Source organism: Mauremys reevesii, linkage group 1 (genome assembly GCF_016161935.1).
Source record: "Mauremys reevesii isolate NIE-2019 linkage group 1, ASM1616193v1, whole genome shotgun sequence".
Taxonomy (NCBI): Eukaryota; Metazoa; Chordata; order Testudines; family Geoemydidae; genus Mauremys; species Mauremys reevesii.
In genome coordinates, this window is record NC_052623.1 from 331,171,504 (window position 1) to 331,187,291 (window position 15,788).

General features: G+C 41.2%; 1 protein-coding gene across 2 annotated transcripts in view; it reads right to left on the minus strand.

Annotated features, from left to right (window-relative positions):
• The window catches only part of ABCD2 (ATP binding cassette subfamily D member 2), a 68,095-nt gene that overhangs the window by 39,343 nt on the left and 12,964 nt on the right, over nucleotides 1–15,788 (minus strand). For both annotated transcript variants that reach the window (XR_005591516.1, XM_039516125.1), the window contains exons 4-6: nucleotides 14,789–14,957; nucleotides 10,426–10,520; nucleotides 8,468–8,613 (exon numbers count right to left, since the gene is read on the minus strand). Coding sequence is in view for 1 of the 2 variants with exons in the window: in XM_039516125.1 (XP_039372059.1) it covers nucleotides 8,468–8,613; nucleotides 10,426–10,520; nucleotides 14,789–14,957 (410 nt within the window). In the remaining variant the exon portion in view is untranslated. The remainder of the gene's footprint in view (nucleotides 1–8,467; nucleotides 8,614–10,425; nucleotides 10,521–14,788; nucleotides 14,958–15,788) is intronic.

Consider the following 15,788-nt stretch of genomic DNA (forward strand, 5'->3'; position numbering starts at 1 on the left):
TTCAGATGAAGCGTTACCTGGCCTGAACTGTGTCATTTGAGAACTCCTCAGAATCACGTTTAAGATTATATTGTGAAGGCGGTGTCCTAGTCGATGGACATAGCAACAGGCCTGATGAACAAAATGTCTCATTTTTTACAGGTCAGCAGAAGCCCTGTCTGACCTTAGTGCATTTGCTTCAGAAACATTTTTTTTCAAAGCATCATGCAAATAAACTAATAGCCAATTATCAAACTAAACCTAGTTTGAAAAGGCGTTATGTCGCTCAAAGGCTATTTCAATAACATTTAACAACAAGCCCACCATTGGTTTCAAATCAGACTACTTCCTGCCAGGCCTTAGAAATCCACCTATTCCTTTTTCAATATACATTAATGATGGCTGCTCAAATAAGGATGCTAGTTTATATCAGCTAACCAATTACATTGCTTTGGTTTTCACATCCCTATGATGAGTGATGATGTTTAAGGACAGATATTGTTATAGGAAGTACTATGAATATGATGAAAATCAGTCTGACAAACCATGTCACTGATGAAAACTATGTGCAAAAGTGTTAGTTTTGTGTATAAAGTGACCTGAAATAATGGTGAAAAGTTAGGAAATAAAACAGGTGTGGTAGGACACCGCTATTCACAAGTAGATGGGACAATGGAAGATGTTAACATGGTGCTGGGATTCAGAAGAGAACGCTACATGGAGTAGTCACAGCCAGCAAACCAGTTAACTTTCTCTGCCCCCAAAATGAGTCACAAATTTACCAGATGTCAAGATTAGGTGACAGATGCTTTAGAATATTAAACACTAGTGAGTCAGATGCACTTTACAATTGTTTGCAAGAACTACAGCATATAAAAAATGGACCTGAAACAAGACAGTCTGTGTCAACATGATAATACATGCTATAAAAAACTGACAGTTTACATGTCCACTAATGAAAAGAGCAAAACAAGATTTGACTTATCTAAAATGAAGAGGTAGGTAACCCACAGTTATCCACTTTACAACTTTGTCTTCTTAAAGTTGTTACCTCATCATGACATTTTGTAACACTCCGATGCATTGTCACACAAAGAAAAGCAGATAATCCAATATCAGTCAAAATACAGTCCATCCTCACTATGATGATTGTTTGTATAATTAAGAACTGTCTGTAAAATAACCATAATTTACACTTACTGACTACCTGTATACGCAAGGTAACACTGGGGGTTGAATTATAATCCCATGCTTTTAACTTTCTGAAAAAGTTCTCTTTTAAAACAGAAATTTTCCTTGCTTAGTCTCATCCAGGAGGTGAAGTTTGGAGCTATTTGAGGAAAATCACTTCAGACATCTCGGTTACTGACCAGTGTAGGACAGAAAAAAGAGTATCTCGGTAGCTGATGCAATTTTATTTAGTAGCCAAGGAGAATTTTAGAACACAGAAGGAGAAACACCAGGGAACAAAGGCTTGTAATGGAAATCAAGATAACACACCAGAAACAGAAAAGTTGGAGGAAAGGACATAAGTTTCAAGAGGGCTCTAGCACATTTTGCCAATTCTGTTCCATACTCTCCTGAGCTATATAAGATAACAGCACAATATAGGTATGTAAACCTGAGCAGATGAAAGACAAGTAATGTGGGCAATACTATCAGTGAATCTTTGGTTGTTTCCATTTTAAAGATTTACAAGCCTGGTGTTGAAGGAAAAGGTTTAACATTAGAACACAGATCAAATTTCTGATTATCACCATCTTGCTAGAGAGGTACTGGAGGAAGGGAGAATTATGGAAGTGGACTGTGATGCTGACAGATATGAAAGTAGTCATGTAAGGTTTCTGTATAATACCAGAAGACTGTGCACAGTGAAAGAGGGGATATATATAGTAATGAAGAATCATATTCCTCAAATGAAAAAGGCCTGATTTACACTGGAAACCATGCTGGATAGGAGAAATGGTAGCATGGGATGTGAAAATCTGAGCCTAACTGATTAAGAATATGGTTCGGAGAGATGGTCCGTGTAGTGGTCCCTTGCTCTTGAGTGGGGAGGGAGGCCACTCCGTCTCACTACAGTTTGTAGGGGAAACTCTGGCCCTCTGCACGGGGCTAGGGTTGCCAACTTTCTAAACACACAAAACTGAACGCCCTTGCCCCACCCTTCTCTGAGGCCCCTGCCCCTTCCCTGATGCCCCCCACCCGCTCTATCCCCCCTCCCTCTGTTGCTCACTCTTCCCCACCCTCACTCACTATCACTGGGCTGGGGCAGGGGGTTGGGGTGCAGGAGGGAACTCCAGGCTGGGCCAGGGAGTTGAGATGTGGGGGGCTGCAGGGTCCTGGCACTGCTTACTGTGGCTCTGAGGAAATGGCCACCAGGTCCTTGCAGCCTCTAGGTGGAGGCACAGCCAGGTGGCTCTGCACGGTGCATGCTGCCGTCGCGCCCGCAGGCACCACGCCTGCAACTCCCATTGGTTGTGGTTCCTGGCCAATGGGAGCTGCAGAGCCGGTACTCAGGGCAGGGGCAGCATGCGGCCCCTCCCAGTCCTTGGCCACCCCAGCGCCTAGGGGCCACAGGGACCTGGCGGCCGCTTCCGGGAGCGGCGTGGAGCCTGCCTTACTCCCCACTATAACACGACCCGATATAACACGGGTTCGCGTATAGCGCAGTAGCAGTGGGGCTCTGGTGGCGCTTTAAAGGGTCCGGGCTCCAGCTGCTGCAGGGAGCCCCAGGCCCTTTAAATCACCGCTGGAGCCCTGCTGCCGCTACCCCAGGGCTGCAGCAGCGGGGCTCGGGTGGCGCTTTAAAGGGTCCGGGGATTCAGCTGCTGTAGGGAGCCCCGGGCCCTTTAAATCCGGCGGGAGCCCCGCCGCCGCTATCCCGGGGCTGTGGCAGTGAGGCTCCACTGGCGATTTAAAGGGCCTGGGGCTCCGGCTGCTGCAAGGAGCCCAGGGCCCTTTAAATCACCACTGGAGCCCCACTGCTGCTACCCCAGGGCTGCGACAGCGGGGCTAGCCGGCAATTTCAAGGGCCCGGGCTCCCCACAGCGGCTGGAACCCGGAGCTCTTTAAATCACCGCCGGAGCCCTGCTGCCCGTACCCCGATATAATGGGGTTTCAGCTAGAACGTGGTAGGGAGTTTTGGCTCCCCACGACCGCGTTACAGCTGGGTAGAGGTGTAATGGAAATCTCATAGTGATCTGGTAGACAGAGAACCTGGAAAAGAGAGATGTTGACAACAGGCCTAATTAATATTAAGCAATCTAGGAGATAGAAACAGGGAGTCTCAGGTGATGCACTGTTTTAGAATCTAGAAATCTCTAAGTAAAGCTACTGAGAAGTGTTTCAAGTTGGTAATATAAAAGGAGATAATCAACCTTTTTACAATGTGTACTTACGTGTTCAGCTTTGAATTCAACCAAGCCAGCTGACTGTCCATGCATTTTTGGGACTGGACATTACATACAAAATCAGTGATGAAACAGTACTCAGTCCATTCAGCCCCTTTACTTTGGAGTTTTTGTGGTGATTCATCTTTTGCCTGCCTAATATCAGCAGAGATTCTTTTTTTATTTCTTACTCAACAGTCTTTGATGCACAGCTGATGATCTCACCTGTGAGAGCACTAACTATATTGGTCTGTGCAAAAAAAGGCTGACCAAGAACCACATTCAGCTCTAAGTAAGCAAGTGTGGCTCCCATTGGTTTCCATGGGAATTGTGTCCATTTATTGAGTGCTCAATAGGACCCTGTGATGGGATATGCAAACCCCACATTGAGCTGGAAGGTGTTCAAGGACAGTACTGGGCCCAGGTAGCCCCCAACCCTCCAGCCCTCAGAGCCTGTTCCAACTGGAAAAGGGGTTGAAAAGGAGCAATCCAGCCCAGAAGTAGGAGGTTGGGGAGGGGACAGATCTGCCCTGAAGGCTCCTGACAAGGTATCAGAGAAACATCCCCGAAGGACTGTGTGCTGAGCCTGGTTGGGGCTGATGGTTTGGTGGCTTCTACTTTTTCTGTTCACCTTATATGGGACTGGAAGCTGGGGGAGAACAGCAGATGGTAGGAAGTAACCCAGGGAGGGTAACTTGGAGAGCACTTTTAGGGGCCAGACACTGTTGACACTCCTAGGGCCCTGGGTTGGAATCTGGTGGAGTGGACAGACCCAGGCTCCCCTACCACTGCCCAACTCACTGCATCTCTGGTTAAAAGAGGACTGGGACTGCAAGACCCGCCCACTGAGAGGGAGCACTAAGTGTGCTAACCACTAGGCAACTAACCCACCAAGGACTATTACAAGCCCATATTGAAATGGAGATATAAAAGAGATTCCGCGTATACTTTTGCGCTTTAACATATTGTATTTTATGGGAGGGCTCTAATCTAATAAGCCACCTCATGTTTCATCCGCCAAACTCACTGCACCACCAACATAGAGCTGCTTGAGGGCATTCTGCTATGCAACAAATTTTTCTTCTGTGAGCAAATGAAAATGGTGATCTAAATAAGCAAACCATGGTCATGCAGACTCTCTCTGGTGGCCTACAGCCTTCTTAAATCATCTCAGATTGATACATAGTCATGTGCCTGACTCAAAGGAGTTTTATGGAAAACCTGACATCCAGTCCCCTCTCCAACAGATCCTCTTCAGGAAATCAGGCAGGTGGACAGAGTGTTATCAAGTCTGCAATTTTTCAATTATTTATACAAACAAACAAACAAATAACAAGGTCACCCTGACCATGCACCAAATTGTAACAGGCTAATAAGTAAACTGGCTAGATTTCCCAAGACAAGTAATGATTTGCTTCAATTGCAGGGTTCTAGCACAACTTACAATCTGCTGGAGTTATTCTCTGTCTCTTTTAGTCAGGAACAAGCTAAATATTTAAAACACTATATACAATTCATATAGGAATACAAATACATACTACAAAAAAGGAAGGTTCAACAGCCTTAAAATAACCCCAGCAAAGACTATTAAATTATTCCACGTTTAGCTATAGTCGGGGTCCCCTGAATACTTGCCTAGCATCCCACCTAGGAAGTAACACCATTCTACTGGCCATGTTCATTCCAGGGCTCCCAGAAGAGTAAAGTAAATCGTGTCAGGTTCATATGGATGCTGCTTTGAGATCTTGAAAAGATTTGATCATAAATGTGGTAAAATAACGTGAGTGAGAGGAGAGGGGGAATTTTCACCCACCAATCTTCAAAAGTTTCAATCCCACAGTCCTTTTTACAAGTACAAGCTACTTGCTGGCTGAGGGCCAAGCTTCTCAGTTTTAAGGAATTAATATCCCAGAGAGCTGGACTTTCCCTTTCCTCAAAAAGAGGACTTTAAATCCTTCAACCCAGTAAGACAGAGAAGCTTTCTATTCAGATTTTAGAAGGGTCCTAAACTCCATCTCTCACTTTCATCCCATTCTGAAGTAGAAGACCATAATGGGGCCACCTGAACTAAGATGGAACTTAGTCAACTGAGAGCTCTGAAATGGACCTGGTAGGCAGGAAAGACAACAGTCTCATTGATTTGAAAATTCCCTCCTTCTGGGGCAAGACATACTCCAGCACACTCCCATAAGGATACCAAAGGCAGCCTTAATTGGGCATATCCTAACTTTTGAGTGCTTGACCTTATTATTGTATATAGGCTATAATTAGAGCTACTTGTGTGTTACACTTGAGAATCTATTTTGTAGTGTGTATGCAAGGAGTGGACTATTTTTCATAAACAACCCACTCTTCTATAATTACTACTACAGTCAACCTGGTCCATGATTTTTGAAGATGGGAGAACGGGCAACAGTGCCCAAAGACCCCCATGTGTTCTACAACTTCTCGTACGCTGAAGGAACAGTCTTATTTTGCAATGGTCATGGACTCTATTGCCCTTGTTTTTACTGAACTCAGTTTGTTATAGAGTTTTGTTATGTTTTGTGACCAGGCTCTTTCATCAGTTCATTTATCTGTAACTATATAGAAAAAGATAATTGTAGAGAAGCCAGCATATTAAAACACTGTGCTTTATGCCTAATGCCAGCCTACCCAGTGAAGCACATTAGACTATGCAGTATCTTCCTATATTACATTACATTTTGTGCTTAGACTTAACCATCATAAAATGTTTATGCAGGCATATAAGCCCCTTTCTAATTTTAGCAAAAGCTTATTTATGTTTATGTATAAACATAAAAAGCTCCTAGCAAAGAAATCTATTGCTTTTGAAGTAGTGAGAGATGTTGTTAACAGTGCAGAGGCAAAGGCATTAACACTAAAAAAAAAGACCTCTTTAAAAGCAAGGAAGATACAAATGTTCACCTTTCACCTCCGTGTCACAGTTACAATCAAGTGCTATGCAAGTAGTGGCTGAAAGTGATAGTATCTGATGGCTACTCTGAAATGAACTGATGGTTTTAACTTAATTCCAAGAGGACATCTATGCACATCACAAAACCATAACCACAACTGGTACCTCTGTTTTCTAGCTCAGCAAGGAGGACAAGAATTTAGTGAATTACTCTCTCCCCTTTAGAGGTGATCCCATCAGAGCAGAGCAGTTCAGGGGGAGCCTTCTCCAAAGACAGAAAAAGAGACGTTGAACTCAGAAGTAGCTCCTCCAAGTGGAGTTTCAGCCTCACTAGTGTCTAAATCTCTAGCACAGTCAGAGGGAAGCTTAAGATGTAACCCTTTCTGACCCTTCTAAACGTTTCAGATGGAGACAGGAAGGAAATGGGGAGGTGGCTTTTTCTTTAAAACCTGTTTCCCCTTGCCTAAAAAAGTCCCCTACAGTGCCAAGTGCCACTTCCGTCATCGCTTCAGATCTCTGGTTCAAGGGGAGCTGGAGGATTGTAATCACAGGACCTTTGTTACCAACCACGAAGACTGCTAGCAGCCTTGGACAATGGGTACTTCTTTTCCAAAATGGCCTATGTTCTTATTGCAGTTCTGCCTGGCTCCTAACAGAACTGCATTCACACTGGAGGATAATTATCCTTTGCTATTTCTGTTAAATAAGCTGATTCTTGAGTTGGCTTTTAAAATCTTAAATAGAACATACGACTTGCCATGCTTATTCAGAGCAATGGCTTACCTAGTCTAATACTGTGGTTCCCACAGTAGCCAGAACCAGATGCTCTGGGTAAAGATGCAAGAAACCCCTGAAGCGAGCAATTATAAAATAAACTCCCCATAAGGAAAAATCTTCTTAGCCACCGCAGTTACAGATTGAGTAACATGCCCTGAAGCATGACAGTTTATATCCCTTCCAAACTTCCTTTTGTTTTTAAATCCTTACTATTGTAACTGTGGGTGCTCATTATCCATTTTTTTTAATCCCGCTAAACTCTTGGTCCTTAATAATATCTTGTGGCAGGGAGTCCCACAGGCTAATGTTGTCATGTAAAAGTATCCTTTTATCAATTTTAAATTTGCTGCCTTTCAGTTTCACTGAATGTCTGCTGTTACCCTTTCTCATAACAACAAGAACAAGAAGTGCCTGGTTTACCTTCTTTATACTGCTCATCATTTAAACCTTTCTTTCCAGGTGAGAGTGTACCACTGATTTCTATAGTGATGTAACAGCTCCCCAGAAGTTCTGAGAAGTTCCTCTTGGGATTGTTCAACTCCTCACTGCCTTCTACTCAGTAATGAGCTTTAATGACACTATCTAGTTACAATATACTCCTTTGTGTTATTTCCACGCAGGCTTTTTATGTTGTTCTGAAGGCTCTGTTTGTCTGCAGAGAAAAATCTATCCATCACTTAACAGCATCCATCCTGCTTTATCACGGGTATTTTCTAAGCAGAAACACATTGTGAACATTTACTTTTACCCAAGTGAAGAGGGTGAACTACAAAAGGCAAGCAAAGATTTTCAGTGCTTGATTTAGCTTTTGCAAAAACATCCTAGTTAGAACTCTAAAGAGAAATATTGGAATATATTGGACTGGATTGTGTTCTGGGAGGCCTACAGATTACAAAGGAAACATTCAAAACATCATACTTTCCTTGGCAAAAGGAACACAGGTTTAAAAGCGATAATGTAAAAGTAATGCTGGATTTGGTTTTGGTTTAGCATTGCAAAATTTAGGGGTTTTAAATTGTAATTCAAGTTTAGGGAAAAACAATGTTCCCCACTTGTCAGACTTTATTTCACATTTATTTTAGAAACAAGCTCTATTTGGCCTATTTCAAGTTTTGCTTGACGGAAAAGGAAACTATGTTACAAAGCCTAAACTGTTCCCCAGTGTTCTTCAGTCATCCAGCCCCCTCGCTGTATGTGGGCTCATCCCCATCACACATTGGTGACTGGCAATGGGAGCTCTCCCCGTACAACTGAATGTGGCGGCAATTCTTCTGCACTTTCCAGTAATAAGAGGTGAGGGTTACCATCTTCTAACCTAACTTTAGATGCCAAGGGTTTAGAAAGAGGACCAAATCTCACAAAACTGAGAAAAAAGTATTTCCAGTGTAGGCAAAGCACGTACCTTTGTGGGATATAGAACATGTGTTGGGGAGGCGGTTTGTAGAGAACACCATCGTAGACTGGCCACAGACCACTTAAAATTCTGAAAAGAGAACTCTTTCCACAACCATTGGGGCCAGTGATTAAAAGATGCATTCCTTCCTGTACCTAGAATAGTTGTGAAAACGATAAAACAACCACCTTTCAAAATATATCACTTTTACCATGAAGCATATAATGACACCCCACAATGAAACCACCTAAGCATTTAGTTTAAGTAAGTACAAATTGTGAAACTGGCTACAACTCTTATTCAGTCTCTGCTTGAAAAACTGCATTTGCATAGAATCTGTGGATTCAAAGAGCAAAAGCAAAGGAACCAGAAGAAATCATATTTACTAGCGCCAAAGATACAATTTAGATGGTTTTTTTCTAATTTAGGAAACAATCCAGATGGATATGGTATTACTTACAAAAGGCTATTTTGTGGAGGGGCATGAGTCATTAGCACTGAAACCTTTTTTACCATTTGGGCACTTTGTGTCTGGGATAAAATCTGACTGCAGTTCATTTTAACATGAAGCAAAATTAGACCTTAGTCACACAGAGCTGGGAAAAACATGCCCACATACCATATGTCACTATCTATGATGAATCTTGATTTCAGTATTCCTTGTTCTGCATCTACAAATCATATTTAGAGCCAAATATTCCCCTCAAGTACTTGCATGCACTGACTGCAATTTGAGGAGACTGTAAGGAGTTAAGGACGCTCACTACCTTACAAACGTTAACATTCCTATAACTACACTAAACTCCATCACAATCTCATTGACCAGTGTAAGGTAGTTTTTGTATGGGTGAATTAGTCACAAAGGGGTGAACTTGCAAAGCAGTGAATAGGGGCATGTATGGCGTGACCTTAAGTGAATGAACTGAAGCTGTGTGAGCAAGGCCCAATGACTTGAAAAATTAACCTCAACATTCCATTTCTGCTTATATAGTGTCACTTTTATGCATTTCTTTTATATATATACACACAAACACACACACCTTTGTTTATTCACCCCATACTTCCACCCACCCACCCACACAATAGCACTGTTTGTGAATTCTCTCTATAAATATACTAGGTAAAGTGCACAAACATACAGGTATCTCTGCCTGAATATCAGTCCCTCATTTTTAGTGCTAAACAAAATACATTTAAAGTAGCTGGGAATTTTGCCAAATTAAAGGCCCTATTCTGCCAGGTGCTGACTATTTCTTTAAAGGTGGTCTCTCTCTCTGTCTCTCGCACACACCCAGAATACAAATACAGAGGTAACATGAGCAATTAGATGCATAAATGAGGTAGTGGAAGTCCTCATGCAACTTTCCAATGCTTTCACCTATTTCTATATAATTATTGCACTAACATTCAATACTGTGACATATTTTGAAATCATTCAATAAATGAAATGCATTAACAATGTGATGCCAATAGGAATCAATTGCTATTTGCAAAAAATCATTGAAAACAATGTGAGTTTTTTTACTGAGCAAAGATTGTAGGATTGGGCCTGCAGATTATACTGTCAGCTGTTAGTTACTATTGATCCTTGGAGTGGTCAAGTGAAGTTCCACAACTGTTTGCTCTAATGTTGTGGACTTGGAAGATTTTTAAAGCATCCTAAAGGTGTTAAGCACCTCAGTCCCATAGAAATACAATGGGAGTTGGATGCAGAACTCCCTTAAGCAATTTTGAAAATGCAGCTGTAGTTTTTAATCTGACAATGACACAAGTCAAACCATTCCTTCTCCTCTCTCTCCATTTTCTTTGAGCAGGATACACTGTACATATCTGCCTCTAGTGAGCCACTATGCCTACCTTTCTTGACTTCCCTCTTCTCCAAGTATTTAACATAGGGTACATGAACTCTGTGTTGTTTTGTGTTAATGTGATGGCAACAATCAGAAGATTCTTGCATATCATCTTACTTTGAAGTTTAGTCTGGAAACCACCACATCTCCACTTGGGGTAATAATAGGAACATTTTCACAAACAATTCCATGATCAACATCAATAACTTTTCCTACAAATTAAAAAAAAAAGTTAGTGAAACATTCAGGAGGGCAGTGAGATCTATTAGTCCAAGAACAGGGCTAAGAGCCACGAATTTCTGGAGTTTGTATGTACCCTTCATGCTTCGATCACCATTCCAGACGACATGTGTCCATGCTGATGATGGGTTCTTCTTGATAACGATCCAAAGCAGTGCGGACTGACGCATGTTCATTTTCATCATCTGAGTCAGAGGCCACCAGCAGAAGGTTGATTTTCTTTTTTGGTGGTTTGGATTCTGTAGTTTCCACATCAGAGTGTTGCTCTTTTAAGATTTCTGAAAGCATGTTCCACACCTCATCCCGCTCAGATTTTGGAAGACACTTCTGATTCTTAAACTTTGGGTCGAGTGCTGTAGCTATCTTTAGAAATCTCACATTGGTACCTTCTTTGCATTTTGTCAAATCTGCAGTGAAAGTGTTCTTAAAATGAACAACATGTGCTGGGTCATCATCCAAGACTGCTATACCATGAAATATATGGCAGAATGTGGGTAAAACAGAGCAGGGGGCATATAATTCTGCCCTAAGGAGTTAAGTCACAAATTTAATTAACACTTTTTTTTTTTAACGAGCATCATCAGCATGGAAGCATGTCCTCTGGAATGGTGGCAAAAGCATGAAGGGGCATGCAAATGTTTAGAATATCTGGCATGTAGATATCTTGCAACGCCAGCTACAAAAGTGCCATATGAATGCCTGTTCTCACTTTCAGGTGACATTGTAAATTTAAAAAAAACAGCATTATCTCCTGTAAATGTAAACAAACTTGTTTCTCTTAGTGACTGGCTGAACAAGAAGTAGGACTGAATGGACTTGTTGGCGCTAAAGTTTTACATTGTTTTGTTTTTAAAATGTGTACTAAAAATAATAATATAAAGTGAGCACTGTACACTTTGTATTCTGTGTTGTAATTGAAATCAATACATTTGAAAGTGTAGAAAAACAACCAAAAATATTTAATAAATGTCAATTGGTATTCTATTGTTTAACAGTGCAATTAAAACTGTGATTAATCACAATTAATTTTTTTGAGTTAATCACATGAGTTAACTGTGATTAATTGACAGCCCTACATATTTTGTTAAGTCTTAAACTAATCCAAATAAAGAAACAATTAAATACAGGATTGTTACAAGTGGATTTGGTAGCACTGCCTATAATTAAGGTTGCCTTACATTTTCCATTATAAGACCCTGTTTCAGTTGCTTATAACTTTACCAATCTGTAACTATTTGGGCAAAATTTTCCATGTTGGACATTTTCCTCAGGCTGAATTTTGCAATGTTTCAGCTAAAATATTTTGGTGATTTCTGGGAATGAGATTAGGGTTGTTCTTCCCATCTTAAAATAGTTCTTACAACCACTTAGTTGAGAAGCTCTGTTGCTTCCATGCTCTGGAGCAGGGACTTGAAATTTGGCAGACAGGTCACCCTGATGTCAGGGATGTGCCTTATGCCATCTCCATGAAAATTTATCCAAATCTGGCCAAGCTATAAGCCTCTGAAAAAAGTTTCAACATAAAGGCGTGTTAGAGTTTGGCAGCTACATTCTCTGAATATTCCATCTGTTGCCTGCCTCATTTGTCGGAAAAGTTGGAAAATGTGTAGTGAAGGAGGCAGGAGATCAACAGAAGAGAATATATAGTCATATGGTTAGAGAATTAAAATTAAAAATTCTACTTCATTGCCTCTGCCACGTGATGCTGGACAAAAGCCACTTGAACAAAAATGATCACCATTGGCCACTAACTGTGTGTTCCTTATTTTCTAGGTGCCTGACGTCAGACAGCTCAGACGCAGGGCCTCCCAGAGGGGGGGCAAGTGGGGCAATTTGCCCCAGGCCCTGCAGGGGCCCCCATGAGAATATAGTATTCTATAGTATTGCAACTTTTTTTTATGGAAGGGCCCCCCGAAATTTGCCCCAGGCCCCCTGAATCCTCTGGGCGGCCCTGCTCAGACCAGATTTTCAGGAGTGTTCATGACTGCAACAGAAGTCAAAGCTGCACTTTGGACATATAAAGCGTTATAAAAATACTACATAATCTGAAACCCCTAGGCTTCTCAAGTTGGGCACCTATGACATATTTGTCCTTAATTTCTCCATGCCTCAGTTCCCCAGCTAGAATACAGGGATAATAATACCCTCAAGATCAATTCATTAACATTTGTAAAATATGCAGATATCGTGGTGAGAGTTGCATAGGCACCATTAATTCTGGGATTTCCTAATATTTGAGTGATTGACTTTGCGACCGTACGGCTCTCTTAATGTAAGGGGGTGAGAGGTTGTTTGTTTTGTTTTTTAATGCAATGAAGCATATAAATTGAAAGCACAGCTACAAAAATTAAGTGATGATCCTTTTTTATAATTCTGAATGATAAGATAAGGAACGACTATAGTAAAGTAATATACTATTGTTATTTGACTAAAGCATTTAAAAGGTTGTATGCAGTGTAGTTGTAGCCATGTCAGTCCCAGGATATTAGAGAGACAAGGTAGGTGACATAATATCTTTTATTGGACCAACTTCTGTTGGTGAAAGAGACAAGCTGAAGAGCTGTTCTGTGTGTCTCAAAAGCTTGTCTCTCTGACCAGCACAAGTTGGTCCAATAAAAAATATTACTTCACCCACCTTGTCTGTTTAAAAGGTTGTAATTCTTTCTTGGCCTACATCAGTAAAGTTATGGGCTGTAAATACAGAGGATAATATAACATTATTTGCTGGCACAAGTTGATACTGATGATTTAAGAGGAAATAAGTGATGGGGGGCAATGTAATAAACTTGTCTTAAAAGACAGTTTAAAATATGGATTTTTCTTTTAACAATATGCACACTTACAGGTATGCACACATGAGTGTACACACACGTGCACAGATACCCATGCACCCCTCCATTGTTATAAATTCCTATGCAGGGATTTCTGAAATTATCAAGGCTGAAAGAAAGGAAGAAAAATGTTATTACAGTGAAACTTCTGATGGGAGAGCCTGAGAAAATATTTTGACTCTGCAACTGTAGTGGAAACAAAGTCTTGGTATGGGCTGCAGAATGGGATGCTATACCACATGGAAACATCAGCAGAGTTCTCATATCCGAACTGCATTCAGTCTTTAAAATAACTAGGTAGTCATGCTAACGAACAATTGCGTGTGGGCTAAGTACATTAATTTACCACTATTTGGACTAAAAACCCCTTTTCTCTACTACATTACAAAATGTAGCTATTACAAAATGTTGTTTATTTTATTGGTAATCACACATTGTCATGTCCTACAAGGTCAAGAAATCAGTTAATGCTTACAGTTAATGTTTGTGCCGCCTCGGGGTGTTTATTATGACCCTGTTGAGAAATCTGTGCTGAAGGGCAATAATGTTGTAAGAGAAGGAAGAAAATATTTCACACATAGCAGTTTAACTCCTTCGCCTCTGAATAGCTACATTTTTTCCTGTGGGGGTGGGGAAGGGATTTGGTTGTCAGCAGCAGCTGGGAAGCAGGAAATGGAAGGAGTCCAATGTGGGTAATCAGGAGAAGTAAATAAATGGCAAAAGGCCAATGAGGAGATTGGGAAAGAAACTGGATAGGGTTGGGGGGGGGGGGTAGAGACAGAAGGTGAGTAATGGGGCACAGTGAGAATTCAGTCACAGTGGGCACATACACAGACCTCAGGAGGAGGAGACAGAGGGGAAATGACAGAACACAGAGGGTAGGAGGAGCAAGGGGAAAGGCAGGCAGGAGGGTTGGAGCTGATCAGAAACATTTTCAGTGGCAAATTGTGACTTTTTGTTGAAAATATGAAAACGGAACAGATTTTGGTTTTCAGTGCCTGAAGTTTTTTAGGCCAAATCCTACTAAAAACATCAAAAAATTTCTCTTTTCAGATGAAAAATTTCAAGTTTCAGTTTTCTAATTAAAACTAAAAAAATGTAAAGGAAAGCAGATTCTTTCTGGACGAAAAAATGTCAAAAAAAAACTATTTTCTGTGGAGGTTTTGATGGAAAATTTCCAGCCAGCCCTTGTGAGAGTACATAGGGAAGGAATCTCAGGGTTATCTGTTGGGAGGCATAGAAAACTGCAAAGAAGTGGGTTAGGAATATGTAATGGGAGGGGAGTTGATCCGTGGCAACTTTGAAATAGCAGCAAGGGTTGTGTAAAGGAAGATTTTGTTTAGACCAGTAAAATTGCATAGTAGGCTGAAGAGTTTATAGAGAAAAGTATCAAAATACGAATTACCCACCCTTGATTTCCAAGGGGCCATCAGTGTGTAGTTTTGCTTTATCTTCATTCTTGCTGTTGGTTTCAATCTCTTGACCAACGGCAGTTCTTTTGTAAATGCCCCTCTTCACTTCATCGAAGACTGAAAACATGTTGTACACTCGAGCTGTATAGCCTGCTAACTCGGTGACCTGAGAAACAACAAATGATCTGTTTAAATTATATAATTTGGAAACTGGAAATTAAATACTTTGTCCAATAATTTATGGATAGCGTTCCCAATCGTTTTGACTCAGTACTACTTAGATTTCATTCTGGATTAAGAATGAAAGGAAATTTTTCCTCACCAATTAATTTTCTTTCTTTGAGATCTTCTCTGACAGTCCCCCCAGATGCACACGTACAGTTCCTAGCTGCCAGCAGATGGTGACATTACGTTGAGGGACAGAGCCTAAGCTGATGTAAATTGGCATAACTCCAACAAAGACCTTGAGAATTTTTAGTGATGTCATCACCAGAAAATAAGGGGGCTGCTAGCTCCCATCTGTCAGCTGAATCTCCTAAAGCAGTTCCTATAATAGCAATTTATTGTGCAAAATACACCTCACACAATTTTTAGACCTTGGAGCCCTAGCATAAAACTTGATGTTTGAAAAAGTCCTGGAAATTTGCAGAAGACAGTGCTAAACTCGAAGGGAGGAGGCCTGGGCTGGCATAGAAAATATCAAAGAAAGAAAATTTAACACATAAGGAAAAATTTCCTCTCTTCGATTTTCTGTGCCAAGCCAGATGTTTGGCTACCTCCAAAAGCAATGCTGTGCCATACAGTAGGCACTGATTATACCTCATGAAAGCTGCCTTCGGCGCTCTCACCAAACGATGAATCAGCTCATGCCTGAACATTACATTTGCTGAACACTACAGGTTAAACAGTGAAGGACATATACCCCAGGTGGCTGCCTTCCCTGTCTCCTGTAGTTCTGTATACACCTTCCAGGCCACAATGCATTTAACTTTCTAAA